The sequence below is a fragment of the Hipposideros armiger genome, unplaced genomic scaffold, assembly GCF_001890085.2.
Source record: "Hipposideros armiger isolate ML-2016 unplaced genomic scaffold, ASM189008v1 scaffold_82, whole genome shotgun sequence".
Taxonomy (NCBI): Eukaryota; Metazoa; Chordata; class Mammalia; order Chiroptera; family Hipposideridae; genus Hipposideros; species Hipposideros armiger.
Window position 1 is genome coordinate 2,449,749 of NW_017731432.1, and position 26,839 is coordinate 2,476,587.

Below are 26,839 nucleotides of genomic sequence, written 5' to 3' on the forward strand. Positions count from 1 at the left end.
CAGTTCTTAGAATCGGTCTGCTACAGCGCTCAGCTGAGAGGGAGAAAGGAAGGTCCCGGATAAAAGGCAGTAATACAAAATGGTTAGGTGTGGTGGCATTGAAATCACACATCTTGACATGACTCTCAGCTCTGACAAAGTAACCTCCCAGCTGGCGTCTACTTCCTCCTCTGTCCCCTCTGTGATCCATTCTGCATACAGTCATCATGTTGATCTTTTGAAAAGGCAACTCCCTCTCACTCTGGACATTTCCTAACCACAGAGCCCTGATTCAAAAGAAAACTTCCTTCTCTTCAACAAAGTGTGCTCCCCACACTGACCACCAGGTAATACCATTGATCTTTACTGCTTAAGCCTGTTACCAAGCTTAGTGGAAAGTTAGTGGCAACGTGAAGTGATTGTGGAGGCTGCATCTCAGAATGGGTGACTAGGACCCATTGATTATATACAGTAACTAGTTTTCACCCATCCAGTCAGTTCCTAAGTATTTATTGCCTCCTAGGTTCTAGGTTCTGGAGAATAACACAGCTAAGGAAGACAGGCCCCTATTTCCAGGGAGCTCACAGCAGTGGGGGAAGAAACCATGTCAACAATTACGAAAGGGTATAAGAAGGGCTCTGATAGACATACGCATGGAATATCATGGAGCACAGTGGGGAGAGGTACCTAACTCAGCTTGGAGAATTTGGGAAGACTTCTTGGAGGAGCTGACACTTGCTTAGGTATTGAAAAACAAAAAAGCTTTTTTGGAGGCTCCAAATGTACTCTATAGGAAGGTTGTCTGGGGTAGGGTTCATTTTTGGAATTTATTTGTGAATGAGGAAAGGGATACCTACATAAGCCATAACAACAGAAGTAACTCTGGCAATCAAGAAGGGTGGAATGAGATGTGTCCCAGCTAGAAAACTCTTACAAAACTCTTACTTCTAACAAGTAGAAGATAGGTAGATGAAGAATGGGAAGAAAAGCAATTCCAGACAAAAAATAGCATGTGAAGGACATTGACAAGAAGCAACATATAACATTTTGGGAATCGCAGCCAGTTTAAAGTGAAGAATGTGGGCCTGGGGCTATGGAAGAAAAGCTAATGGAAGGATTCGGGGTAGGGAGTTGGTAATATTGGCCTTTTAGAAGCCTTGTTTTGGTAGCAGAGGATGAGTGGAAGGAAGACCGTTAGGAACCTGCATCCCTTGTACAGGTAAGGTGATGGAGTTCTGAACCAAGATGGTGGTGGAAGGAGAGGTGCCATATTTCATCAGTTGTAAGATGTACTTTTCTTCCCTCACATTTTCAAATCTCTGAAATCTGGATGCTTCTAAAAGTCAATGGCATGTCATAGTTTTTTTCTTAGAGCTACATAAAATAATGTGTCTTAATGGAGGCACCGTAGATTTGATGAAGTATGGCATTTTAAAAGTACAGCAGGTCCTCATCGTTTCTTTCAATGTCGTTTTGTTAAAACGTTGATGAGATGCCATAGGAACTTAACTCTTGTTTCTATCAGTTAGCCTATAGTACAACTGGTGGTGGTATACATCGTTTTGCTTTAAGTCACAGAACCTATTGACACTAAGTGAAGATTGCCATCTTGTTAGCTAATAATATGTAGAAGGATGAGTGAGAACAAAGAATCTTAGATATGCTTGAATTTCTGTCTTGAGTGTGTGGATGGTGGAGATCCACTCAATAAAATGTGGAAGAGGAAGACATCCCTGATGTTTTCCAGAATAATTAGCAATCTTTATTTCCTTTTGTGATCCACTGTGCCAACCCTGCCCAGGTTCACTGGGTGTACCAGCTGACTCCCCCTCCCTTTCTGCACCCTAGAGTTCTGCAATGAGGGAAGGAGGGCTTTCTGTGTCCTTCCCTTCTCAAGTTATCAGTCCACAAGCATTGAGAATTTTGGTATTGTAGATACAAAGATGATAAATACTGTTTAGTGCGCTTTTATTCTGTCAAGCATAACCATGATCTGATTTAATTTTCACATAACTCACCATCGATGAGGTATATAGTATTCCTATTTTACAGAGTGGAAACATCTGCTCAGAGATTAAGCGACTGGCCCTTGGTTATACGGATAGAAAGTGGTAGAGGTCAGGCACAAACAGTTATGTACACTGACCATCACCATAACCCTGTTCTGGCAGATGAAGACAGTCCTAGAGGATCTCAGTGTAGGGGCGTAGAGAAGTTAAAAATATGCAAGTGATAGAGTAAGTTATATATATGGGATAGTATAGGAGTAGTTCCCTTGAGTGTTTAGTGATGAGCCTACATAAGCTGTATGTTGAGGTCCAGAGAAGTAACTTAAGGTCACACAACTCATAAGCAATTTAATGCGTGCGCACACACACGCACACACACACACACACACACACCACCCCTCTTCACGTGATAGTCAGTCTCCTGACATGTCAGTTTGAACTGCTCCGGGCCAAGCCCTTGGCCCGCTTTACTATCTATAGGCGATCTAATCTATTCCCTTAGCTCTAAATACCACCACGTGCTGCTGACTCGCATGCGTGTCCAGCTCCAATCTGTCCCTCAAGTTTCGTGCAGCCTTGTGTATCCAAAATCCTTACTTGACGTCATTACAAACAACATGTCCAAAACAGAAGTCTTGAGTTCTACCCCAAAACCTGTTTCATCACCAGTCCTCTCTATTTCCATCACCTCTCTCACACTGTTGTCGAGGCCAAAAACCTAAGACATCCCTGATTCTATTTGTTTTCCCACACCAATCAGCAAGTCTTCTTAGCTCTGTTTTTAAAATCCATCCCAAATCTGACTGCTTCCCACCATCTCCACCCCTACCCCCTTAGTCCAAGCCACCCACCTTCCTAGCCTGGACTAATGCTACAGTAGCCTGCTAACGTTGCTCCCCGCCTCTATTCTCACCGTCTTCTGTTCTATCTCCACAGAGACTGTCAGCATCACCTTTTAAAATTATAAATCAGGTCACAATGCTTCTACAGAAAAATCCCAGAATTTCTCAACGACGTTTCTTGCCCAGCTCCTCTGATTTACCACTCTCAGTACTCACCGTGGTCCTGCTGACCTTGTTCCAGCTTGTCCCTGCTTGTTCCTGCTTCAGAGCCTTTACATTTGCTGTTCCATCTGCCTGTAACATTTGCCCCCAAGATCTTTGCATGGTTTGCATCTTCTCATCACTTAGGCCCCTGCTCAAGTATCATTCCACTGATGACCCTAGCAGAAATACCAACTCCTCTCATGTCAGAATCACTTCTGAGTCTGCTTTGTTTTCCACAGAACTGATCACCACCAGACATTATTGGTTGCATTTCCCATCCTTGAGTGTAGGTTCTGTGAGGACAGAAATGGTGTCTGTCTTGTTTACTGCTAATCCCTAGCACCTAAAATAGTGCCTAGCACATAGTAAATAATAATGAACGGATGAATGGGTGGACATCTAGAGCTCTGCAGTTAATTATATCCTGCAAAGCATCTCAGTCAATGTAGCTAACAAATATAGTGAGAGCTATATGTGTGATCTTAAAATTTTTTAGTAGCTACATTAAAAAAAATAGAAAAAATATGGTTACGGGAGGAGAACTGACTCTGGGTGGTGAACACATAGTGTGACATATAGATGATGTATTATGGAACTGTACACCTGAAACCTATCTAACTTTACTAACAATTGTCACCCCAATAAACTTTTATTAAAAAAAAATAGAATCAGGTGAAATTCACTTTAATATATTTTTTTCTAACCCAGTATATCCAAAATATCAACATTTCAACAAATAATACTAAAAAATATTAATGATATTTTAAATTCTTTATTTTTTTTGAATCAAGTATTCAAGCTCTGGCATGTATTTTATATGTACAGCACATTTCAATTTGGACTAGCCACGTTTTGAATGCTCAAGAGCCATGTGTGGCTAGTGGCTACCATATGATCGCAAGTGTAGATAGCCTAACCTTACTATTCTGTTCTCCATTTCCTGTGATCTCCCACCAGCAGGTGGGGAAGAGGGACTTTCCTAGCTACCCCTGATTCTCTCCTTCTTCTGAAGGAAGCCTTGGGGATGTCCAGGGTAACAAATGCATGATCATGTAACAATAATAATAAAAATAATAATAGTAATGATAAGAATAATGTAGAGCTTTTACTCTGTGCTAAGCATGTCATATAATCTCATTTTACAGTTTAGAAAGTAGGTTCAGGAAAACAAAGTAATTTGTTCCAATTTATACATCTGGTAAGTGTTAGAGCTGGAATGTAACTTGGTTAAAAGCTAAAGCCAAATTCATTTATGATTCTGGTGCCAAAAAAAAAAAAAAAAAGCTAAAGCCAGTATTACAGCCGTTACGCTACCGTTTTTAATTTATCACTTTAATGGTCCACATGGCATGGACAAATTAAGAGAAACACAAACGACATTTGAAGCCGGCCTGCCTCTTGGCTTGGACTCAGCACCCCTCTGGTTGCCTCCATCCTGGTTCCCCCTTTTAGCTTCTCAGAACCGCAGGTAGGTGTGACTTTTAGTGTCACACTGTGTTCAGGTCTCAGCTCCACTAATTATTAATGCTATAACTTCGGTAAAATCAACCAACCTCCCATTTCATCTTCTGGAGAATGGGAATGCTGATACTAGCGTTGGGCGTTTGAGAAAATCCAGTAAATGATGATAATGTCTGGAAAGCATTCAGCACAGTGGTTGGTGACTAGTAGCCATTCTGGACAGCTAGATCCGAACCTCCTCTTTCCTCACCAGGCTGAAAGGAAAGGCAGAGTGTCACTTGACCTCCTAGCTCCACCCCTTCTCTTTGCATATTCTCCTGTGGGGTCCTGGGAGCTATTGCTGCTCTAATTTAGCATTCCACTAGGTTGGAGAATGAGGGGCAGGTGTTAGAGCTGGTGCCTGGGATCCTACCCAGTACTAACAAGTTTCTCTCCATAGCACACTATTCAAACAGTTGCCAAATCCAGACACCTCAGAGGGGCTCTTACCTTCTCCCGGTCAGTCCTCTCCCACACCCTTGGGATTCCATCTCACCATGGCTCCAGCCTGGCCACTTGCCATTCCTGTCCGTTGCTGTCCAGCAATATGTCACCTCACACACAGTATTACGGAGCCTTCCTCCACACTGGCTGCCAGGATAATCTTTCTAAACCAACCTGACCATGTCACTTTAAGGTTTACTTAAAACTTATTATTTTCAGGACTGAGGGCAAATTACTCAGCTTGTCATTCATCCAACAAATATTGGGGTGGGGGGATTTACGGTATGCCTAAGCATCTTATAGGCACAAAGATACAGCAGTGACCCACGCAGAGCTAATAAATGCCCTGCCCACATGTAGCTTACATTCTAGGGGCCCTTCATAGTCTGAACCCCGATAACCCTTAACAGCCTTATCTTCCCAACTCCCTTCCAGCCCGCCTCCCACTAACCGTGCACTCTGGTCTCCACCTGCCAAACCTTCCCACACTCCCCGCGGTGGAGAGACTAGTCCCCCAGGGCTTCCCTGCAAATTGAGGCCCCTCTTCCGTCAGCGAAAGTCCGGCTGCCCCTCCCCCGCCTCTCGGGGATTGTGAGCTAAGAACCAGGGGTAAGAGGCCTGGGACCGGTGCTGCTGCCCCTAGCTTGGGGCTGACTCCTCTCCACCGCACAGGAAGCTGGGAAGGAGCGCGGCCCCCACCCCATCTAGTAATGTCCTGTGCCCCAGGTGAGCTTATGTGGCAGTGCTTGTCCCTTCCCAGAGGGCTATCAGCGACCAGGCCCCTTGGGGGAAGAAGTTGTTACGAAGCGTGGACGCCCAGCCCCAGCTCCATCTCTTCCATCTTTTCGCAAGGGTGGCGTTATCGTGTCGTCATTGTCAAGTAGGGCCTGGACTGGATGCAGAACTAGCAGGCAGGGAAGGCTGGGAAGGGGAGCGCCAAGGTCGCCAATTCAGAGGAAGCAGCGTCCAGAGACGCTGGCTCTCTGTTGTTGGGGGATGTTGGCCTCGAGGGCAGAAGGGTGGGGTGGGGGCAGGGAGGAGGGGGGAGGACATCTGCAACTAGAGTGATTGTGCCCTGTGTCCCATGCCTGCTGGAGAGGTCCACCTGGACTTGCTCACTAGCGCGCTGAGCCCGGGGTTTCCCGGCAAGGACCCTGCTCCTCCATTCATTGCTTTTCCTGAGAAACCTCGGGGTCATACTCAAGTCTCCCCTCGCCTGCCTTCCGCAAGCAATCCCAGTGTCCTGCCAGTTCTGCTTGCTCATGTCTCCCCACTCACCAGTCTCATGGCTGGTGTCCTTTTCTGCAGTTTCTCCCCTCCGGGCCACTTTCCACTCCCTGCCCCTATCTGACCAAGACACCCCCTTAACTAAACATCACTGCCTACCTATAGGCTGTAACTCAGTTTCACACGGCCATATCACATCTGTGGTCTCCTTACAGACCGACATGGCCTCTAGTCACCCCTCTCTCTCCCTGGGATCCAGCCTCCTCATTGTGCTTTCAAACCTGCAATTCCCTTTGTCAAGAAGTTACCCCCCTCCCCGCCGCCCCCTAGACCACTTTGTTGATCCTTAGAGATCCTCCATAAATATCACATCAGTGAAACCTTCCCCTGCCCCCATCCAGACTTAGCCTCATCTTCCTCTGCACACCTGCAGCAACTGGACATCGCCCTGTCCAGCCTCCCACTCTTCACGCTGCCTTCATTGTCCCTACACACATCTGCCTCTCTTACCAGACTCTGAGTTCTTGAAGGTGCGGCCTGGGTCTTGCTCTCTCTGTCCCCAGAACACACAGGCCTGGCATCAGCAAACATTTATCTATATATATATCGATATTGATATAGATATAAAACTTAAATATATATATATTAGATTTTTTTATTGGGGAATTGGGGAAGGGGAACAGCCAAGTTGTTGTCCTTCAGTCTTAGTTGTGGAGGGCGCAGCTAGCTCAGCTCCAAGTCCAGTCGCCATCCGGCCGCCCATCAGCAGCTCGCGGCCGCTCAGCTCAAGGTGCTGTGTTCGATCTTATTTGCGGGTGGGCATAGCCCACTTTCCCATGCAGGAGTTGAACTGGCAACCTTGTTGTTAGGAGCATGTGCTCTCACCAGCTGAGCCATCCTGACAGCTCAGCTCGGGCGCAGCTCACTGGCCCATGTGGGAATTGAACTGGCGACCCTGTTGCTCAAAGCTCTTGCTCTTAACCAACTGAACCACTTGCCCGACCCAGCAAATATATTTTTTAAATGAGTAGATCATAAGTGTTGGGTAGATGCCACATTTGTTGAAGGGGCTGAATTGTTGAGAGTTCATTTGAGAAGGCTTCTTGGAGGACAAGCTGACCAGGCTTGATGCAGGGGGGAAATGTGGCTTGGTGCTATGAGAGGATCTTGGGAAACACCAGTGATGGACTATGTTAATTTAACAGTCGTTGAACAGCTTCTATTGTCAGGCCTCAGGCTGGGCACAGGGGCCCTCCATCTGCACTCATGTTGCTTCCCCTGTAGTAGAGGAGGAAGGCAAGATAGGCGATGCCAACAGAGAGTGCCAAGTGTCTCACGGCGCACACAAGGAGATGTGGCAGGGCAGAGGAGGAGCACCTCACAGGCTCAAGGCGGGTGTCAGGCTTCCCAAGGGGACCACCACTCAACCCAAGACCAGAGGGAGGGCTAGAGAAGGAGTCAAGGAGCAAGACAGAGAGGAGGCTGAGAGTTAGCAGGGCTCCATCATGAAGGGGTTGAATGCCAAACGAAGGAGTTGGACTCCATCCTGAGGACACTGGGGAGGCACTGCTGGCTTTCAAGAAGCTGGGGACTGACATGATCTAGTCCTGCAGGCCACTGCTGTGCAATCTCTGATCCCCTCCTCTGAGGAGCCTTTTCTAAGCCCCGCGACACACTAGGCCCCTCTTTTATGCTGCCTTAGCATTCCTGGTCATGTCTCCTTTTCTGTGCAAGGTTGAATTCCTCTGCTAGACTGAGCTCCTTGACAGATGACACCAGGTCTTAATATGCTCTGTGTCCTAAGCACCAGGTACCAAATTTTGCTCAGGACCAAATGTTTGCTGAATGAATGGACTGTTCCTTTTTCCTCTGGGTTTCTATAGCCCTTACTTTCAGGTATATATATATATATACACACACACACACACACACACACACACACACACACACACACACACACACACATATATATCTCCTTTCACACCTGGGACCTGTGCATTATGCTAAAAACAGCATTTAATTGGGAAAGAGGAGACCGGATTCAAACCCTGGCTCCACCATTTACTGGGATAAACACTTAACTATCCTGACCTGTTTCCTCATCTATAAGATGAGGTACCACCAGGAACAGAGTAAGTCCCCATATGCATGCTTGAGTCCTGTTTTCCTGGATAGCCTGGAAGTTCCATGAAGACAGAGGCCAAGGGTTTTCCCAGCACTTAGCTCAGTCTGAGCTTACAACGAATACAGTGCTCAGTCCTGTTGGTTGGCAGACAGCAGAGTACAGAGGAAACTTACAGGAGTTGTAAGTCTTGCTCTGCCACTTCCGGTATGTCCCTGAGCGAGGCTCTCCCCTCTCTGGGCCTTCTTTGCCTTACCTGGCAAGCAAATAGGGATAGTGACCCTTATCTGGCAGACCTCACAGTACCAATGGAAACCACAGAGGTAAAAGTGCTCTGTGAATGAAAGAGCTAACATAGTAGACAATTGATCATTGATTTAAAAAACAAAACAAAACTGTGAACTAGTACAGATGAGGCATGTCTGGTAATCAGTAGACAGACCTCAGGCATCTGCTGACCGCCTCTGAGAGGCAGAGATGCTGGGATATTGCTCTTGCAGCCAACAGTGGGCTAATGTGGAACAGAGGTGTTTGGTCTTGCTGGGGTCAGCCCTAGGGCTCAGGAGAGACCGGGGTGGGAGGATTTGTGAGAAAGGAGTGTGCACCCAGTCCTTTGCCCCTCCCCCCGCACCCCATATTTCTCTGCCTCACATTGCTTCCTGTCTTAGGTGTTGAGAGGCCCTGGCATGAGGTCTCAGGAGTCCCAATGGCTTTGGTGATGTGGCCACTGACACCTATGGTGATTGAAGCTGCCCTGTAGGAGCAGTGAACCATAGCATTGCCCTGATAAACTCCCGGTCCCAAACTTCAAGTCTAACCCCCCCAGCCTCTGACATCTTAGCAGCAGGGTTTATGGGAAAGGACATGATTTGTCTTAGCTGTTGCCCAGACTGGAAGGGCCTGGGGCTGTACAGGGAGCTGAGCGGAGGAAGAGTCTCAGCTTCCTTACCTCTAAAAAAGAGCAAGGATTAGGGGCGGCCAGTTATCTCAGTTAGAGCGCAGTGCTCATAAACCAAGGTTGCCAGTTCGAGTCCTGCATAGGCCATTTAGCTGTGCCCTCCACAGCTAGATTTAAACAACTACTTAACTTGGAGCTGATGGGTCCTGGAAAAACACACTGTTCCCCAATTAAAAAAAAAAAGAATGAGGACTAAGTGAGAAAACAGACATGAAAACACCTTGGAACTTGTATATTTTACTTAAGTGCAGGATTATTATTTGTGGGCAGTGTGTTTACACCAACCAGTGGGGCTTCCCTGTTTCAAAGAACATTGGGGGTCTTTCTCCAAAAGAAACTTGGTTTCACAATCAGTTTATGTGTAAGGAGTGCACATGAGTGAAAACATAGACAGGCTGTGAAAATGGGCAGGGCCAACTGCTGTGAGAGGCTGGGAGGGGTGAGGCGGCGCAGGCAGGGTCTGCCCCCGCTTGGGGAGGCTGTAACTGCCCAGCAGGGCTGGCCAACTGAGCTCCCTTGTGCCCCTACCCCACAAACCTCTTCCTGCTGAGACCTGCCTGTGTCCCCAGTGGAAGAAGTACCAGATTTGAAATCAAACAGTCAGGATTAGGTCCTACTTACCTAGTATGTGACTTGGAGCCAATATCTCCATTTCTCTGAAACTTTCTTTCCTAAAAGGGGCAGAATTATAGCACCATCCCCCAAAGGCGTCAGGATCAGAAGAGAGCACACAGTGAAAAGGGCCTTGTGTACTATTTCATGCCGGACACATCCATTTTTTTTGTTTCTCATCTCTTCCTTCCCCTGTTGGAGCTGGGCCTGCTGGTCTGATCAGGGCATGTCAGAGCCAGGACCTTGGGACACCTCCGCCGCAGCCCTGTTCTTCTGAGGGAGTGAGCCAGGCTTGCGGGACAAAGGAGCCTGAGTCTGCAGCCTGTCCCTTTTGTGTTTCCTTCCCCTCAGGTAGCCTCTCTCCTCCTGGACCACTCCTGGGGTAAGGGCATTGCCCCTTCCCAGTGTTTTTTCTTCCTGTGGGGCTCAACCCAAAGTATTGGAAGTAGCTTTGTAATTTAAAGAAAAAAAAAGAAGAAGAAGAAGGTCTCATCTATGATAAAGGTCTCTGACAAAGAACGGGGGAAGGGCCCATACTCCTTCTGCCATGGAGGGGCCAGGAGGGTCAACACATGGGCTGGAGGGACGTCTGTGCTATGGGGTAAGGGGTGCAGTCAGAGAGGGGTGGGAACTGTGTTTGTGCCGGTTCACTCGCTTTGCCGTTGAGCTTTCCCAAGACGCTCAGCTTCTGTACCTTTGTCTTTACCTCCTGGGTCTCTTCCAGCTACTTCCTGTCTGCCTCATTACAGCCAGTGAAACAGTGTTGGGAAGTTACAGTTCAGGGATGAGGTCTTGGGGAACAGGAGCTACCTGGTCCTTGGGAGCCTTTTTTGGGACTCTTTGATCTTGGGAACCCCTTGCCCCTCTCTCCTTACCCCCAGGTCAGTGCATGAGGTTCTTCCTGACCAACAGCCAGAGTCACCCCCAGATGAATGAACTTTCCTGGAAGGATGTTACCAGTGCCTTATCCCTGACCAACATGATCCTGGGGCTCTTCTCCATCTTCTGCAGCTTCTCCAAGTAGGTCTGGGGCCGAGCAAGGTCTCAAGTGAAGAGCTGGAGCCAAGGGCATGAGGGAAGGACAGCCAGGCCCAGAGGCATGATGTCAGGAGAAAGTATAGCGGGTTGGGAGTCAAGGGGCCAAGATTCTAATCTCAGTTCTACCACCAACTTGATATGTGACCTTGACTAGGTCACACCCCTGAGGCTCAGCTTCTCCATCTTTAAAACAAGGAGCTTGTACTATGATCTCTATAGTTCCTTTCAGCTATGGCAGTCTAGAATGGTGTTTATGAGAAAATCAAGAGATTCTGCTCTGGTGGCCTTTACACAATCCTTGGGTAGCGAGGCTACTATTCAAAAATTTTTTTAAAGATTTTTATTGGGGAATTGAGGAATGGGAACTCCGTTGGGAAATTGGGGAAAGAAGAACAGACAAGTTGCTGTCGTCTTGTTCTTCAATCTAGTTGTGGAGGACATTGCTTCACTGGCCCAAGTTGGCACCATCATTGCGCTCTTCCCAGGCGAGGCAGATCAGTTGCCGGCTTCTGGACAGCTGCTCACTGTGGCTGCTGGCCACTCACGCTGGCTGCTGGCTACACACGGTAGCCCATGGCAACCCACTGCAGCAGGGGTTGCAGCCTACGCTGCAGCCTACATAGCAGCCCAGCTCCAGGTTGAGCTGTTGTTCAGCATCTTAGCTGTAGAGGGCAGTGTCACTGGCCCTCATATGTGGGATCCGAACTGGGGCTCTCTGGCGTCCCAAGCCAGCTCTTAACCAATGCGCCACTCAGCCGGCCCCTCAAATTTTTTTTATTCTTAAATTAGAACACATGATCTGGTAGAATATTTAAAATTAGCACTGTTCTGGAAAATCTGAGACATGTATATGCGCATCCCCCCCAAAGTTGTAAGCTAATTATACTTCTATAAATATAATCATATTTCAGTGCCTTGCAAATCAGCTCTTTATAGATAAATCCTTTATAATACAAATAATAACATCCTCCTAATTCATTTGAATCTCTATAATCATCAGCAGGTGACGTCTATGGATCTATTTCTCATCCATAAAATAAGATGATTTTACCTGATGATATTTTAAGTCCCCTCCCAGTTTGAAAATTTTATGATTCTCTATGTCTGAATTTTTGGAATCTTATCAAGTGGGGCATACCTGCAGCAGAAAATACTTATCTTCTTAGTTCAGCCTGATCTTGTGGGAGTGTGGTTTTTATGCTGTGATGGTGGGCCCAGCACCCTTTAAACACATATGTATAGGTCTAAACAAAAGAAATGCTGAGGTTATTTGGGGACAGCTGTGGGCTGGGGCAGGCTCTCTGTTTGCTTCTGCTGAGCCACCCAAGCATTGCAATCAGGGTGTAGACTTGGGAATGGCGTGCTAGGGCAGGTTTGCCTGAGACTGTGGTAGCTGCTTTCAGGGGGTTCTGGGAGCATGTGCTGGACAGAGCATAGAGTCCTCAAATGTAGGGTCAGAAAGAGCTCTTGGAAGTCATTTACAACATCAAAATACATGAGACAAAAACTGATAGAACTGCAAGGAGAAACTGATGAATCTACTATCATTGTTGGATATTTCAACATCCCTCCATCAGTAATTGACAGAGCCAGCATGCAGAAAATCAGTAGAATATAGTTGAACTGAACAGCATCATCAATCAACTAGATCTAATCGATATTTATAGACTACTTCATCCAACAATAGCAGAATATACATTCTTCTCAAGCTCACCAAGATAGATCACATTCCAGGCTATAAGACCTTAACAAATTTAAAAGAATAGAATCATGCAAAGTATGTGCTCAGACCACATGGAATTAAACTAGAAGCCAATAACAGAAAGAAAACTAGAAAATCCCAAACAATAAACTTCTAAATAATACATAGATAAAACTTCAGCGAAATTAAAAAATATTTTTAACTAAAAGAAAATGAAAATCCAACTTACCAAAATTTGTGAGATAGAGCAAAAGCAGTACTTAGAGGAAAATTTATAGCATTAAATGCATGTATTGGGCTGGCCGAGTGGCACATTGGTTAAGAGTTGGCTTGGGATGCCAGCTCTGAGCAGCAGGGCCCCAGTTCGGATCCCACATGAGGGCCAGTGATGTTGCGCCCTCTACAGCTAAAATAGTGAACAACAGCTCAACCTGGAGCTGAACTGCCATGAGTCCCTGGCGATGGCATAGGCTGCAGCCCCTGCTGCAGTGGGCAGCCATGAGCTACCGTGAGTAGCCGTCCAATGGCCGGCAAGCAAGTGCCTCACCCAGGAAAAGGGCAATGATAATACCAACATGGGCCAGTGAAGTGACGTCCTCCACAACTAGACTGAAGAACAAAAGGACAGCAACTTGTCTGTTCTCCTTCCCCCGATTCCCTAACACTGTTCCCCTCCCCCAATTCCCCAATAAAATCTTTAAAATATAAATAAATAAATAAATAAAATAAAAATAAATGCATGTATTAGAAGAGAAATCTGCTCTATGACAGACAACATCCAGAGAATTGGAAGACAAGCCACAGAATGGGAGACAATATTTGTAAAAGATATACTGGAAAAGGGGGTCAAATACATGGTGATGGAAGGAACTGACTCTGGATGGTGAATACACAATGTGATATATAGATGATGTATTACAGAATTGTATACTTGAAACCTATGTAATTTTACTAACCATTGTCACCCCAATACATTTTATTAAAAATAAAATAAAACGGGGCCAGTCAAGTAGCTCAATTGGTTAAGAGTTAGCTTAAGAGCGTGAGCTCTGAACAACAGGGCCGCCAGTTCGATTCCCACATGGGCCAGTGACGCTGCACCCGAGCTGAACTGCTGCTGAGCTGCCAACAGGTGGCATGATGGCTCAGCTGGTGAGAGCATGTGCTCCTAACAACAAGGCTGCCTGTTCGATGGGCTACGCCCACCCGCAACTAAGACTGAACTCGGCACCTTGATCTGAGCTCCCACCCGGATGGCTCAGTGCATAGAGCAGGCACTCTTAACAACAAGGCTGCCAGTTCAACTCCCAGATGGGATGGTGGCCATGCCCATCCCAACTAATATTGTAACACAGCACCTTGAGCTGAGTGGCTGAACAGCCGGGAGCTGCCAATGGGCAGCCAGATGGCGACTGGCGCCCTCCACAACTAAGGCTGAAGAACAACAACTTGGCTGGTCCCCCTCCCCAATTCCCCAACACTGTTCCCCTCCCCTAATTCCCAATTTAAAAATAAATAAATAAATAAAATAAAACATGTTTACAAGTTCATTGACACTTCTTCCATGAAACTTTGAATCTAATTCAACCTCCCCTTAAAAAAAAAAAAGATACATTGAATAAGGGACTATTATCCAAAATAAACAAAGCTTAAAATTCAACAATAAGAAAACAAACAATTAAAAAAGAGCCAAAGGCCTTAACAGATGCCTTACCAAAAATATACAGATGGTATATAAGCATATGAGGATGAAAACATGTTCAACATCATATGTGATCAGGGAAATGCAAATTAATGAGACACTACTACATATCTGTTAGAATGGCCAGAATTCAGAACACTGACAACACCAAATGCTGGTGAGGATGTGGAGCAACAGGAACTCTCATTCATCGCCGGTGGGAAGGCAAAATGGCACAGCCACTATGGAAGCCAGTTTGGCAGTTTCTTACAAAACTAACATAATCTTACCATATGATCCGGTAATCACACTCCTTGGTATTTATTCAAATGAAGTGAAGACTATGTCTACACAAAAACCTGTACTTGGATGTTTATGATGTTTTATTCATAATTGCCAAAACATGGAAGCAACCAAGATGTCCTTCATTCGGTGAATGGATAAATAACCTATGGTAATCCAGACAATGGAATATAGTGCTAAAAAAAAATGAGCTATCAAGCCATGAGAAGACATGGAGGAAACTTAAATGCATATTATTAAGTGAAAGAAGCCAATCTGAAAAGGCTACATATTCTGGAAAAAAAAATATGAAGAGAATAAAAAGATCAGTGGTTGCCAGAAAGGGGTGGGAGGTGGGGAGAGGACATGAACAGGTAGAGCGCAGAGAATTTTTAGGACAGTGAAAACTCTATGTGGTATTATAATGATGGAGATATGTCATTATACTTTTGTCCAAACTCATAGAATGAATAACGCCAAGAGTGAGCCCTGAGGTAAACTATGGACTCTGGGTGATTATGATGTGTCAGTGTAGGTTCATCCTTGGTAACAAATGTTTCATTCTGGTGAGTGATGTTAATAATGGAGGAGGTTATGCATATGTGGGAGCAGGAGCTATATAGGAAATCTCTGTATTTTCCTCCTAATTTTGTTGTAAACCTAAAACCTCTAAAAAAATAAAGTCTGAGAAGAAATGGAAGAGAAAAGGATCTAAAACCAATAATGGAAGCTTCCACCTAGGAAACTAGAAAAAGAAGAGCAAATCGAATCCAAAGTAAGCAGAAGAAAATCAATAATAAAAATTAGAGCTTAGAGCTGAGCTAAATGAAATTGAAAACAAGCAATTAATAGAGAAAATCAATGAAGGCAAAAGCTGGTTCTTTGAAAAGATCAATAAAATCGATAAGCCTCTAACCAGGCTAACCAAGAAAAAAAGAGATAAGACACAAATTACCAATATTAAAAGTGAAAGAGGAGGCATCACTACTGATCCCACAGGCATTAAAAGTATAATAAAGGAATATTATGAACAACTGTATGCCCACAAATTTGATAACCTATATGAAATGGACCAATTCCTTAAAAAGACTTAAGCTATCAAAACTCACAGTAGAAGAAACAGATAATCTGAATAGGCTTATGTGTATTAAGAAATCATTTGGCACAAACCCCTCATTTTACAGATGGAGGAACAGAGGCCTAGAGAAGGGGGAAGTGATTTACCTGAGAATTCACAGTAAGATGGTTGCAGAGGCTGGGCTAGAACCTAGGATCCTTATGCAATTGAATGTGCCTGGAATTTAGAGTTGAAAGGGACCTTAGTGATTACTTAGGGGTTTGGGGCACCCCTTTAAGACTATGGGTTGAGAGTACGGAAGGGATATAGGGTGTGTGTGTGTGTGTGTGTGTGTGTGTGTGTGTGTGTGTGTGTGTGTGTTGTGTAAAACATTGTATATCAGGAAGGATGAGAGTGTGGGGACCTTGCAGGGGTGTGTATGTGTGCAGGTGTAGGAAATATACTCGTGCGTTGGAGATGTGTGGAGTGATTGTCCTGCAGAGACTATGTAAGAGCTGTCCTGTTTGGGTCTGCTGGCCTGCACTTTAGGAAATCCCGCTGTGCCTCCTGGATGCTTCTGGTCAGCTTTCTATTAGACATGGCAGTCAGGGCAATGACCAGACACCTCAACACCTGCTCCAAACTGGGTGAGTCCAGGCCTGAGACCCCTAATCCTTGACCCCAGAAGTACCCATGTCAGGGCAGCTCCTCCATCTTTTAACCTCAACAGGCCTTCATCAGTCACTGTCCTGTTCACATCCCTCGAGCATAGCAGAAGCAGCCTTAGAGAGGAGCTGGGAGCCGCTCAGCCTAGATATAGCCCCTCTGCTGGCTCACGTACTGATCTCTGGCCATCCTTGTCCTGGCTTTTAGCTTCCTTGTCTGCTCTGCCTCCCTGTTCAGGGCCAATCCAGGGATTGGGAGTGGGAGTGGTGGTTGTTGTGGCGGGGGAGAGGGGAAATGAAAAATTACTCTAAGCAGAGTAGCTGGTTTTAAATTCAATAAAATATTTCCATGTAAGATTTTGTTTGAAAAAGGGTTCCGTACATAATTTATCAGTTTGTATCCACTTGAAGTCCAGCCCTTGCATGTGAAAGGATGGGAGGATTAGGACCTGGACAGGGAAAGACTTGCCTAAGGCCACAGGGTCAGTCTGAGGCAGAGCCAGAAGGAGGCCCATCTTTGATCGACAGACCACCCCAGGCAGCTGTTGCCCTCTGGGACCTCAGACCCTACTTGTCACCATTCCAGCTCCCCCACCAGAGGGTGCTAAGGTACAAGACAGGTAAGTGTAAGTTCTGACCTTGGCCCTCTGGAGCAGGAGCGGAGCTGAATGACTTTGCTGTCTTCACCACCTTTGGCCTGGCCTCGGCCCTGCTCTTAGGCGTGGATGGGCCTCTGAATGGGTTCCTGGCCATCATCTATGTGTTGGCTGCTTCTTTCCGCCTGTGTTTTTATTCAGCTGGTGAGTGGAACCCAGCCTTATGGCTGAGGTCGGGAACCACAGAGGGGGAGGAGCTGCTGGATGCCAGCAGCCTGGGGTGCAGTAAATGACTCCTTTCTTTGATAAAGTCCCTCTTCCTTCCTTCTCCTGTGCCCCAGACCTACTGGAGGCTGCAGGCTGCCTTGGCAGAGCCCTGGTCTAGGGGGCAGGGGCCTTCTGTTCTTCGGCCAGCTGTGCCTTTTTCTCACTGTGTGACCTTTGGGTGGAGCACATGGATTCAGACTTTAGAACGAGAGGTCATACTTCAGTTTCCCAAAACAGATAGGGAGAATGAGCTCTGGTGAGGGCAACTGCCTCGGAGCCCAGTGCATGCGAGTGCAGATGCAGACCAGAGCTCCAAGGACCCTTCTACGGAGGCGTCCTAGGGGCCGGGGCACTTCTGGTTTCGTTGCCTGCTTCACCTTGGGATCCAATGCAAAGCCCACACATCATCTCTGTGGATAACTACATGCTTCACAGTTTGCCACTGTCCTGGGATTAAGGGGACTTGGAGAGGGGGGCGGGAAGACCCAAAGAGAGAGAGGCTTGCTTCAGGCGGATACCTTTTGAGCAGTGGGAAGCAGCTAATCCCCATCTTTTCTCTCCGTAGCAGGCATTCCCTTCACATACAAGGGTCTACCCTGCCCCTATGCCTCCTGCGTTTTGGCCTCCACCTCCCTTCTGACCAAAGGCAACACCTTCATTCTCTCTTGCATGGCCTCACTCATGATTCTGTTCATGATAGACCAGAGCTACTACCCACATGATGAAATCCTAGAGTCTGAGAACTGGAAGAAAATGGTTTATCTGGGAGGTGAGTGGGGATGGGAGAATAGAGGGTGGGAAATACATGTAAGACAGCTTCATGAAAACTGAGTGTTTGCCTTTTTTCCTCTTCCAGGTGTCGTCATGCTGCTTTTGTGTCCATTCCCACTAACTGCCTTTTACTGCCTGGTGTGGTCACTTTCCTACATCTTCTTTCCAGACGTTCTGTGGGGCAAGGCAGTGTGTCTTAGCCTACAGCACCCAAGAAACTAAAGAGCTCTACCCTCTCCCACTGGCCTCTGTGGGGTTTATGCTGGCTTGTTGGGCCAAGCCTTGCCTTGTCCTCACTAAATCTTTCCTTGTTTCTGTGTTGTGCATGTGGTAGATACATGTGGCCTTGAACCAGAACAACCCACAGCAGGGCCAGCAGCCTTCACGACCTCCCTTTTGTTCAGGGATTTGAATCCCTTGAGGACACTAGCTGTTAATGTCATGTGGAACAGGGTTTTTTTCCAAACTAAATTTGAGCCAGGTTTCAGCTCCAGCTCTAAGACCACCTGTGTGACCTTGTGCACTAAGGTTAATCCCTTGGAGAGGAGTGAAACCCTTCAGAATTAGTATAGCCTCTACCCTGGCCCTGCCCGGTTGTAATTACTCCACTGGTAGGGTGGGGTTTGGCACTAAAGCATTTTATCCTGTAAAAAATTTTTCAATTTTCAATTACAGTTTACATTCAATATTATATTAGTTTCAGGTGTACAGCACAGTGGTCAGACAATTATATAACTTGCAAGGTGATAACCCCGACAAGTCTAATACCTACCCGACACCATAGTTATTACAGTATTGACTGTATTCCCTGTGCTGTACTTTACATCCCTGTGACTATTTTGTGACTACCAATTTGTACTTCCTAATTCCTTCACCTTTCTCACCCATCCCCGCAACCCCCTCCCATCTAGCAACCATCAGTTTGTTCTCTGTATCTATGAACTTATTTGTTCTGTTTATTCATTTATATTGTTCTTTAGATTCCACATATAAGTGGGATCATATGGTACTTTCTTTCTCAGCCTGACTTATTTCACTTAGCATAATACCCTCTAGGTCCATCCATGTTGTTGCAAATGTTAAGATTTCATTCTTTTTTATGGCCGAGTAATACTCCATTGTATGTATGTACCACATCTGCTTTATCTAATTGTCCATCGATGGACACTTAGCTTGCTTCCATATCTTGGCAACTGTAAATAATGCTGCAGTGAACTTAGAGCAGAGCTAATTCCAGGACAATCAAGTTGCCCAACTTGAATGCGTGTAGGATTTTTAACTTAAAATTCTATATTTCAACAATCTAAGCTTCTGTCTTTTGTTTTGTTTAGAGAGTATACATATTGGCAGCTTGAGGGCACCATTTGGTTTCCAGGACCTCATTAGGTGTTTGTCTCTTAAGCTCTAAAATACTAAACTCTATAGATATTCAAATGCTCCTTCATGTTCTAAAATCCAGAGCAAACAGAGACAAACAGTATTGTATGGAACCCTAACGTTATATCTCAGAAAGACTGTAGCTCCACTGAGAGATGAACCTCCAGCACTGTCTCACCTGTCCACCTCCCGGTGGGATACCAAGGATTGCTGGCTGGTCCACCCCATCCTCAACTAGCACACCTGACCACCTTTTACCTAACTTCTTCAATGTTTGTGACAAATATACATTAAATCTAAAATTAGGATTTAAAAACCCAAAGAAGTCCACATTGCTGGTTTGACTCTACAGGATCAGAGAGCCCCTCCGCCCCACTGCTCTCTGTTCGTATCTCTAGATTTTATATTTTTTCATAGTTAGGTGACTATGTCTGTGTTCCACTGGAGTTTAAGTTCCTTCAGTTTATGCTTTTAGATTTGTGCTGCCTGCTGAGACATTCCAGTCTGAATATTCCCATCATAAACCCATTTCTAGGCCTGAAAGTCACCCCAAAATGAAAAAGCAGGGGCCGGCCGAGTGGCTCAGTTGTTAAGAGCGCGAGCTCTGAGCAACAGGGTCACTGGTTCGATTCCCACATGGGCCAGTGAGCTGCCGCTGAGCTGCCAACAGGTGGCAGGATGGCTTAGCTGGTGAGAGCACGTGCTCCTAACAACAAGGTTGCCAGTTCAACTCCCTCACGGGATGGTGGCTACACCCATCCACAACTAAGACTGAACATGGCGCCTTGAGCTGAGTGGCCGCGAGCTGCAGACGTATGGCTGGATGGCGACTGGGCTTGGAGCTGAGCTAGCTTCGCCCTCCACAACTAAGACTGAAGGACAACAACTTGGCTGCTCCCCTTCCCCAATTCCCCAATAAAATCTTAAAAAAAAAGAAAAAGAAAAAGCGCCTGCCATTAGCTCAGGTGGTTAGAGCGCAGGCTCATAACACCAATGTTGTGGGTTCGATTCCCACATGGGCCAAGGTACTGTGCCCTCCACAACTAGATTGAAGACAACTACTTGACTTGGAGCTGATGGGTCCTGGAAAAATGCCCTCCACAGCTAGATTTAAACAAATATTTGACTTGGAGCTGATGGGTCCTGGAAAAACACACTGTTCCCCAATAAAATTTCTTTTTTAAAAAATAGTACCTGCCCTGCCTCCCTGTTGGTGCAGGTCCAGGGCTAGCTGTCGCCCCTCACAATTAAGCAGATCCTTGCTGCCAGCCTCTGACCCTGAGCAGTGGCTCATCCGGGAGTCAGATGGCACAGACTTACACCTGTGTGGATAAAATGGAGGGCAGGAGGGGCTGCGGAGCTTCAGCCCAGGAAAAATGAGAACTGGAAGTAGCCACGTCTCTCTCCCCTCTCCTCTCCGCTCCCCTTCTGAAGGAGCAAGGCTTTCCTCTGCTCACCTCCACTTTTTCTTCCTAGTACATTCTTTTTGACTCCACCTTCTATGGCTAGGCATCCCCAAACTAAAGTATGAGCAAATGCACATTTTATTAATAGTTTATTTGTATTTTTGAAGATTTGCAGTTTCACAAGAAACACTGATTTTTTTTCTCAAACAATAGAAAAAGGTTAAAAAACAACAACACTGTCTTAAAAGAATAAAACAAGTCTCTTCAGCAAACACTGGGCCAATTCAGATTGGAGGAACCAGTGAAGCAGAAGTTACATATAGGAAGTTCAGATTTGTCCAGTTTTAGGAATAACACAAGTGTCTTCTTGTCTAGTTTTGTAAGGCTCCAAATGGGCCATCTCAGCTTAAAACTGGTAGGTCACACACAAAGCCTCCAGGGCCCCAGCTCCACTGAACGCTGGCGGCTCACTCACCAGGAGGCTGCATCTGTTTACAGAACTCGTCAAACTGCTGCTGCTCCAGTTCCGTCATGACTCTGTTGAGGGCATAGATCTGAATGGGAGAAAAACATGTGTCGCAATGGAGGCGGCCGCTCAACATATCTTCAGACACAACAGGCTGTGTCACGTGAAAATGCCAGAACTGCACCAGTAATGCAGGGACAGTGACAAAGGAACAGGAGAAGTAGATATTAATTGCATTTGGGATATCAGGAACGAAGCAATGAAGCAGGGGCTTAATCTGGCCTTTAAAGGATCAGTAGGATTTGAACAGGTAGAGAGATTGGGGAAGGGACTTGATAAGTGATAGGGGAAGGAAGGGATATTATGATTAAATAAATTAATTAATTAATTAATTAAAAGTACAGGATTCGTCCTGGAAACTTCAAGTATGCTAATATGAAGGATATTATAGAGTGGGGTTTAAGGAGCTAGAAAAAAGGAGAAAAGCGGTATGTTGGGCCTTAAATGCCATGCCAAGGGATCTAAACTTTATCTGGCTGACTTCGGAGAGCCAGCAAACGTAAGTGTGCTGGGGAGCAACTTGGTTATATGTGGGCTTTGGGAAAGAGAGCTGGAGACCATGTGTGGGATGGAGTGGGGGGAGGAGATTATAGGCCACAGATTATAGGAGGCATCTATTGCAACAGTACAGGGAGGGGGTAGTGGGGACAGGATCTAGGGCAGGCAGTTGGGTGGAACGAAAACAGCGAGAGACATTCCAAGGTAAAGGCAGGGGATCGACCTTACGCCTCACCTTTCTTTATCCTTCTAGTATCAATGTCTCCACTAAAGAACGGGAACGTCATAAAACTTCCCAATTTGTAAAAGAAAAAAATGAAGGGGCATGTTTGTGTACAGAGGAAATAACTTGAGTAATTAAGGAGAAGACAAGAAAGGAGAAAAAAAGAAACTGAGAAGTGAGACACACAGAAAATACAAAATAAGTGCAGAAATTAATGAAAGGGCAACCAAATGTATAATAGAGAGGGATCACCAAAATTGCAAGATGGTTCTTTGAAAATACTAAAGCAAACTGTGCAACCCTCTGACATGAAGGATCAAGATAAAAAGGGAGCAGACACAAATAAATACTATTAGAATTAAAAAGAAAACATAATTACTGATGTAATGGAGATTACAACAAAGCATTATGAACCTCGTGTCAATAAGTTTAGAAAGGTAATGAAATCAACTCCTAGAAAGCAAAATGATCAAGACTAGAATAAACAGTAAGTGTGAATGATCCTATAATCTTTTTATCACAAGTTTTTTTATTGTGGCAAGAGCCTATAATCTTTAAGGAAAATGAAATTCCACACAGTGATGAAAACAGTTACACACAACTACACAACGATTCTTCAAGAACATAATACCAGTGGTTAAAATGGTTAAGTTTTATGTTTTATATATGTTACCACAATAAAAACAAGTGAGTAAATTTGAATGGTTTAAGAAAAGAGGCTGAATGAAGAGAGCCAGTCACAGACAACAGAAACAGATATAAAGTTCAGAAACATGCAAAACTAGACTACACTACAAAATATCATTTAGGAGTACACACAGAAATTGTAAATTAATAAGAAACAGCAAGGAAGTGATTAGCATGAAATTAAGGAATGAGGTGAGGGTACTGCTACTGGGAAGGGTTGGGGACATGACCAGAGTGGGCCCAAGGAGAAGTGATCGGTCATGTTCTATTTCTGTAGTTGGGGGGTAGGTACAAGGGTGTTTGTTTTATTCATCTTCTTTAAGCTGCACACACACATTTTATACACACACACACACTTTTTTTAAACCTCTGCTTCATTCATTCATGCTTTAAATTTGTAATCTGCACATTACTGTCCTAGGGACTGAGAGGAATATTAAATAGCTTCTTGGAAACCACCAGATCAAGGAGGCAGGCTAGTAGGAGAAGGGGGAAAATAAAATAAGCAGAGAAAAAAAAAAAGAGACTCAAAACTGGTCAGGAGGTCCGAACTAAGGAAAAAAAGACTTTCAAGAAGGAAAGAGTCACCAAGAGTGGCAAATGCTGCTTGAACTGCCAAGTGTGCCTTCTGTTCCCAGTCACCCGCACATCTCTCATTCACAGCTAACTTTTTGGAATGCGGCATCCTTGCAGAACTGAATGGAAACTATGTCTCTGCCTCCCCACAAGGGGTCTTGTCACATTCCCCTTTCAGGAGATTACATTCCAGGCAACACAAAAACGGAAAACAGCAAGGCAGCCATAGGGCAAAGCAAAAACCAGGAGATGAAGGACAGAAGTTCTGTTTAGATGGCAGTCGTGCCCCTCAATTCCTCATGAATTAGGGATTCTGGTCATGTCACTTCACTTCAAAATGAGGATACCTTCTACTTCACAGAGTCATGGATCTGATATCTCCCTACCTCACTGCAGGAAGGATTTACCAAGGTTAAAATGTGAGTGATACCAATACCTGAGTAACAGTAAAGCCCTGGTGTAAGCACTACATGTGGTCATGCATGTGCAGGTTGGCCCCGTGTCTGCACATCTGAAGAGCTCAACTAGTGCCAGCTGCTGCTAGCGTGCAAATCCAGTATTACATTTCAGCAAGTCAACATAAACACAATCAGTTGTTCAGCTCAGAGTCCCCACACTAAAAGCAAGCCGACTGCTTGGAAGCACAATGATCCCCGATAACAACTGCTGCCATTTACTGAGTGCTCTGTCTGTGCCAGGCCCTGTGCAAGTGCTTCCCTGTAACATTTCCATCCTTTATAACAATCTTGTGAGGTAGATCTCATCCTCATTTTACCAAGGAGGAACTGAGGCTCAGAGAGGTTAAGTGTCTTGTCCAAGGTCACACGGGAAGAACTGGGATTTACAGAGGAGCTGGGATTTGAAGTCAGATAAATCCAACCTGTGGAACCTCACCAGAAGGGCATCAGTAAGGACATCTAGCCCATGGTGTGCACAAAGGACAGCCCTCCAACCACTCACCTAAGTGCAACACAGTCAAACCATCAGGGGCCTGGATCCAGGTGGGGACAGGGAGGTGAAGGAAAGGGGACGACAACAATTTGTTAGAGTCCAGGTCCCTAGTTCTCAGATGATCTGCCTTAATCCAAAGGTAGATTTCAGTTTATGGATTAAGTTCAAACACACTATTAAAATTACTTATTATGTTTACCGCCTGCCTCTCTCATTGAATGCAAGCTCCACAGGCAGGGATTCTCCTCTGCCTTGTCTGGTCATGCATCTCAAGTTCCTACAACTGTGCCTGGCACATAGTAGCAGCTCAATATTTGTTTAATGAATGGATCAGATTAACAAAAATTTAAAGCCTGCCACTGTCAAGTGTTAGAAAAGAAGTGAGCATCTCTTACATTGCTAATGCCAGTACAAACCTGTACCATCTTTTTGAAAGAAATCTGGCAACGTCTAGTAAAACTGAAACATACCCAATAGTTCTATTTCTAGTTATACATGCCCTACAGAAATTCTAGCACAGGTGCCAAAGAAGACATCTAAAAGTTTTTCACTACAGCAGTGTTTGTGATAGCAAAAAAACAGTAAAAATTTAAATGTTCATCGCTGGAGGAACGGGTAAATACTAAAGTGGATTCGTAAAACAGGCTACTGTAAGCAGTGATGAGCAATAAACTAGATTCTTACATTAACATGAATAGCTCCAAAAAACATAATGTAAGCAAAATGCAATATAAAACATGGAATTTTATTAATATAAAATTTTAAATGCCAAAGAATACTGTATATTGTTCAAGGATATCTATTAATATATTTGAATGTAAAAAATAGTGGTTGCCCATAGGGAGGGGAAAAGAGTATAAGACAGGAAATGGACAAAAGGGGGCTTCAAATTTAAATGTAATTTTTATTTATCTTATTTTAAAAAGTCTCCAGGCAACTATGACAAAATGTTAACCACTGCCAATCTGGAGTGCAGAATACCCAGGTGCTTATTATAATATTTTATTTTTCTGTATTTTTTAATTTCTCCAAAAAGGGGGAGGGGAGAGAGGAAGAAATGAATAAAACAAACAGAAAGAGAGAAAAAAGTGTATCAAGCTTTCCCTTCATATTAAATACTAAAATAAAATACTCATGTCTGGATGTGGTTCAACCTAGGCAGTGTAAACAGTTTAAGCTTTTTATTCACAAATTGATGGTAAGTTGACTGAACAAAGGACACACTGGTGGGTGGAAAGCTTGGGCCTCTCCTTCCTGGTTATGAGCAGCTACTCTCTGGGCCAAATCCAGAAGGAACATCTGGGCTGGGGTGTCTGACACTTGCTCTCTCTCACTCTGAACCCCCTCCCTTACATGTTCCTTCTCTTTCTCCTTTCCTCCTTCCCTTGGGTCGCGACCACAAAAGCTCTGCTCCAGGAGTCATCTGGAGACCTGATACTGGTCGGGGTTCTGACACTAACTTGGCATGTGACTCTGAGCTGTCACTTCACCATTCGGGATGGCAACCATCTCCTCTCTAAACCTGGGAGGACAGCTTTTTGCCTGGAAGCAGGTGAGGCTCCCCATCACAGTTCTTCTCTCTCCTATTTCTCTAGCATTGTCTCCAGCAGACAACAGGTATGCAGGTCCCCTCCTCAATCTCACCTCTGCCCTTTGTCTTTGCTTCAGCTCCTGCTGGGCTGATTTCTGCTTGGCCTTCTCAACTCTGCTGACAGGTTCTTTCACTTTGGATTTTTCTTTGCGTGCAGGTGGGTCCATGACTTCGTTTCTGAATACTTCTTAGTCAGCTCTGACCTGGATGGTACAGAAAGGGAGAAAGGAAAGGAAGAGCGGAGGAAGGGGAAGAAGATGGGAAAGGGGAAGGGAAGGAGGAAGAAAGAAAAGTAAAAGAATTGCCAATCACTCGCCTAATGCCATAGCTCAGCCCCTTCCTTTAACAGCTGAGGCTGAGTGGCCCGGTAGAAAGGGCACTGTACTTGGAGGAATAACACCTGAGTCCCATCGCCTCGACCTCGCTGGGCGTTCCCAGGTAAATCTCCCCATTCTGAGTCTTAGTTTTCTGGGACAATAGTGCATTCCCTGGCTTCCTTCCAAGAACTGCTGTGTGAAGATCAAATAAGAAAACCCATGTGAAAGCTTTTCATACACTGGAGCGTTCGGTACCCAACGTGGGACTGTTATAATTACGAGGACACCGAGGCCCAGGGGGGCGAGCCAGCCGAGGTCTCGCAGCGGGGTATCAGGGATACCCTAGCATCGCGCAGGCTCCAGCCTACGGGCTAGGGCTTTCCTCTGCTCTGCTGGACAGTTACGTCCGAGTCCTGCCTGCAGGGTCCCCGCTCTGCGACGTCCGGCCCAGGCCCGCCCCCCACCGTCCCGCCAGCCCCGGGCCCAAGCCCGGCCCCAGGGGAGGCTCCGTCCTACCGCTGCTCCCTTCGGGTGCAAAATGGCGGCGGGCGGCGTTCGGGAGTCGGCGCCTCCCCTCCCGGCCTCAGGACTTGGGGGCCCCGCCGCGTCGCAGACACGGCCCCATACGGGGAACCCTCGCCTTTCCCTACCTCCGTGCCTGCAGTCCCGAGCAGCCGCACCTCGGGTTGGGCGGGGCTGGAGGCGGGGCCGGCGCCCTCCGAGGCCCCACC

The 26,839-nt window shown here is 45.7% G+C and overlaps 2 protein-coding genes across 3 annotated transcripts; one reads left to right on the plus strand and one right to left on the minus strand.

The window, feature by feature from the left end:
- The first annotated feature begins 10,442 nt into the window (after positions 1 to 10,442).
- Positions 10,443 to 18,779, plus strand: TMEM269 (transmembrane protein 269). The gene is made up of 5 exons (XM_019643720.1): positions 10,443 to 10,917; positions 16,207 to 16,304; positions 16,979 to 17,122; positions 17,754 to 17,954; positions 18,042 to 18,779. The coding sequence occupies exons 1-5, from the start codon at positions 10,787 to 10,789 to the stop codon at positions 18,176 to 18,178; spliced, it is 711 nt and encodes a 236-aa protein (XP_019499265.1). The 5' UTR covers positions 10,443 to 10,786; the 3' UTR covers positions 18,179 to 18,779.
- A 2,140-nt stretch (positions 18,780 to 20,919) lies between these two features.
- Positions 20,920 to 26,839, minus strand: SVBP (small vasohibin binding protein). 2 transcript variants are annotated; one of them, XM_019643668.1, is made up of 3 exons: positions 26,759 to 26,839; positions 25,845 to 25,994; positions 20,920 to 21,293 (listed from the first exon to the last, which is right to left on the minus strand). In XM_019643668.1, the coding sequence occupies exons 2-3, from the start codon at positions 25,956 to 25,958 to the stop codon at positions 21,207 to 21,209; spliced, it is 201 nt and encodes a 66-aa protein (XP_019499213.1). In that variant the 5' UTR covers positions 25,959 to 25,994; positions 26,759 to 26,839; the 3' UTR covers positions 20,920 to 21,206. The 2 variants fall into 2 exon arrangements, with proteins under 2 accessions (XP_019499213.1, XP_019499215.1); XM_019643670.1 differs by lacking the exon at positions 26,759 to 26,839 and adding an exon at positions 26,625 to 26,752.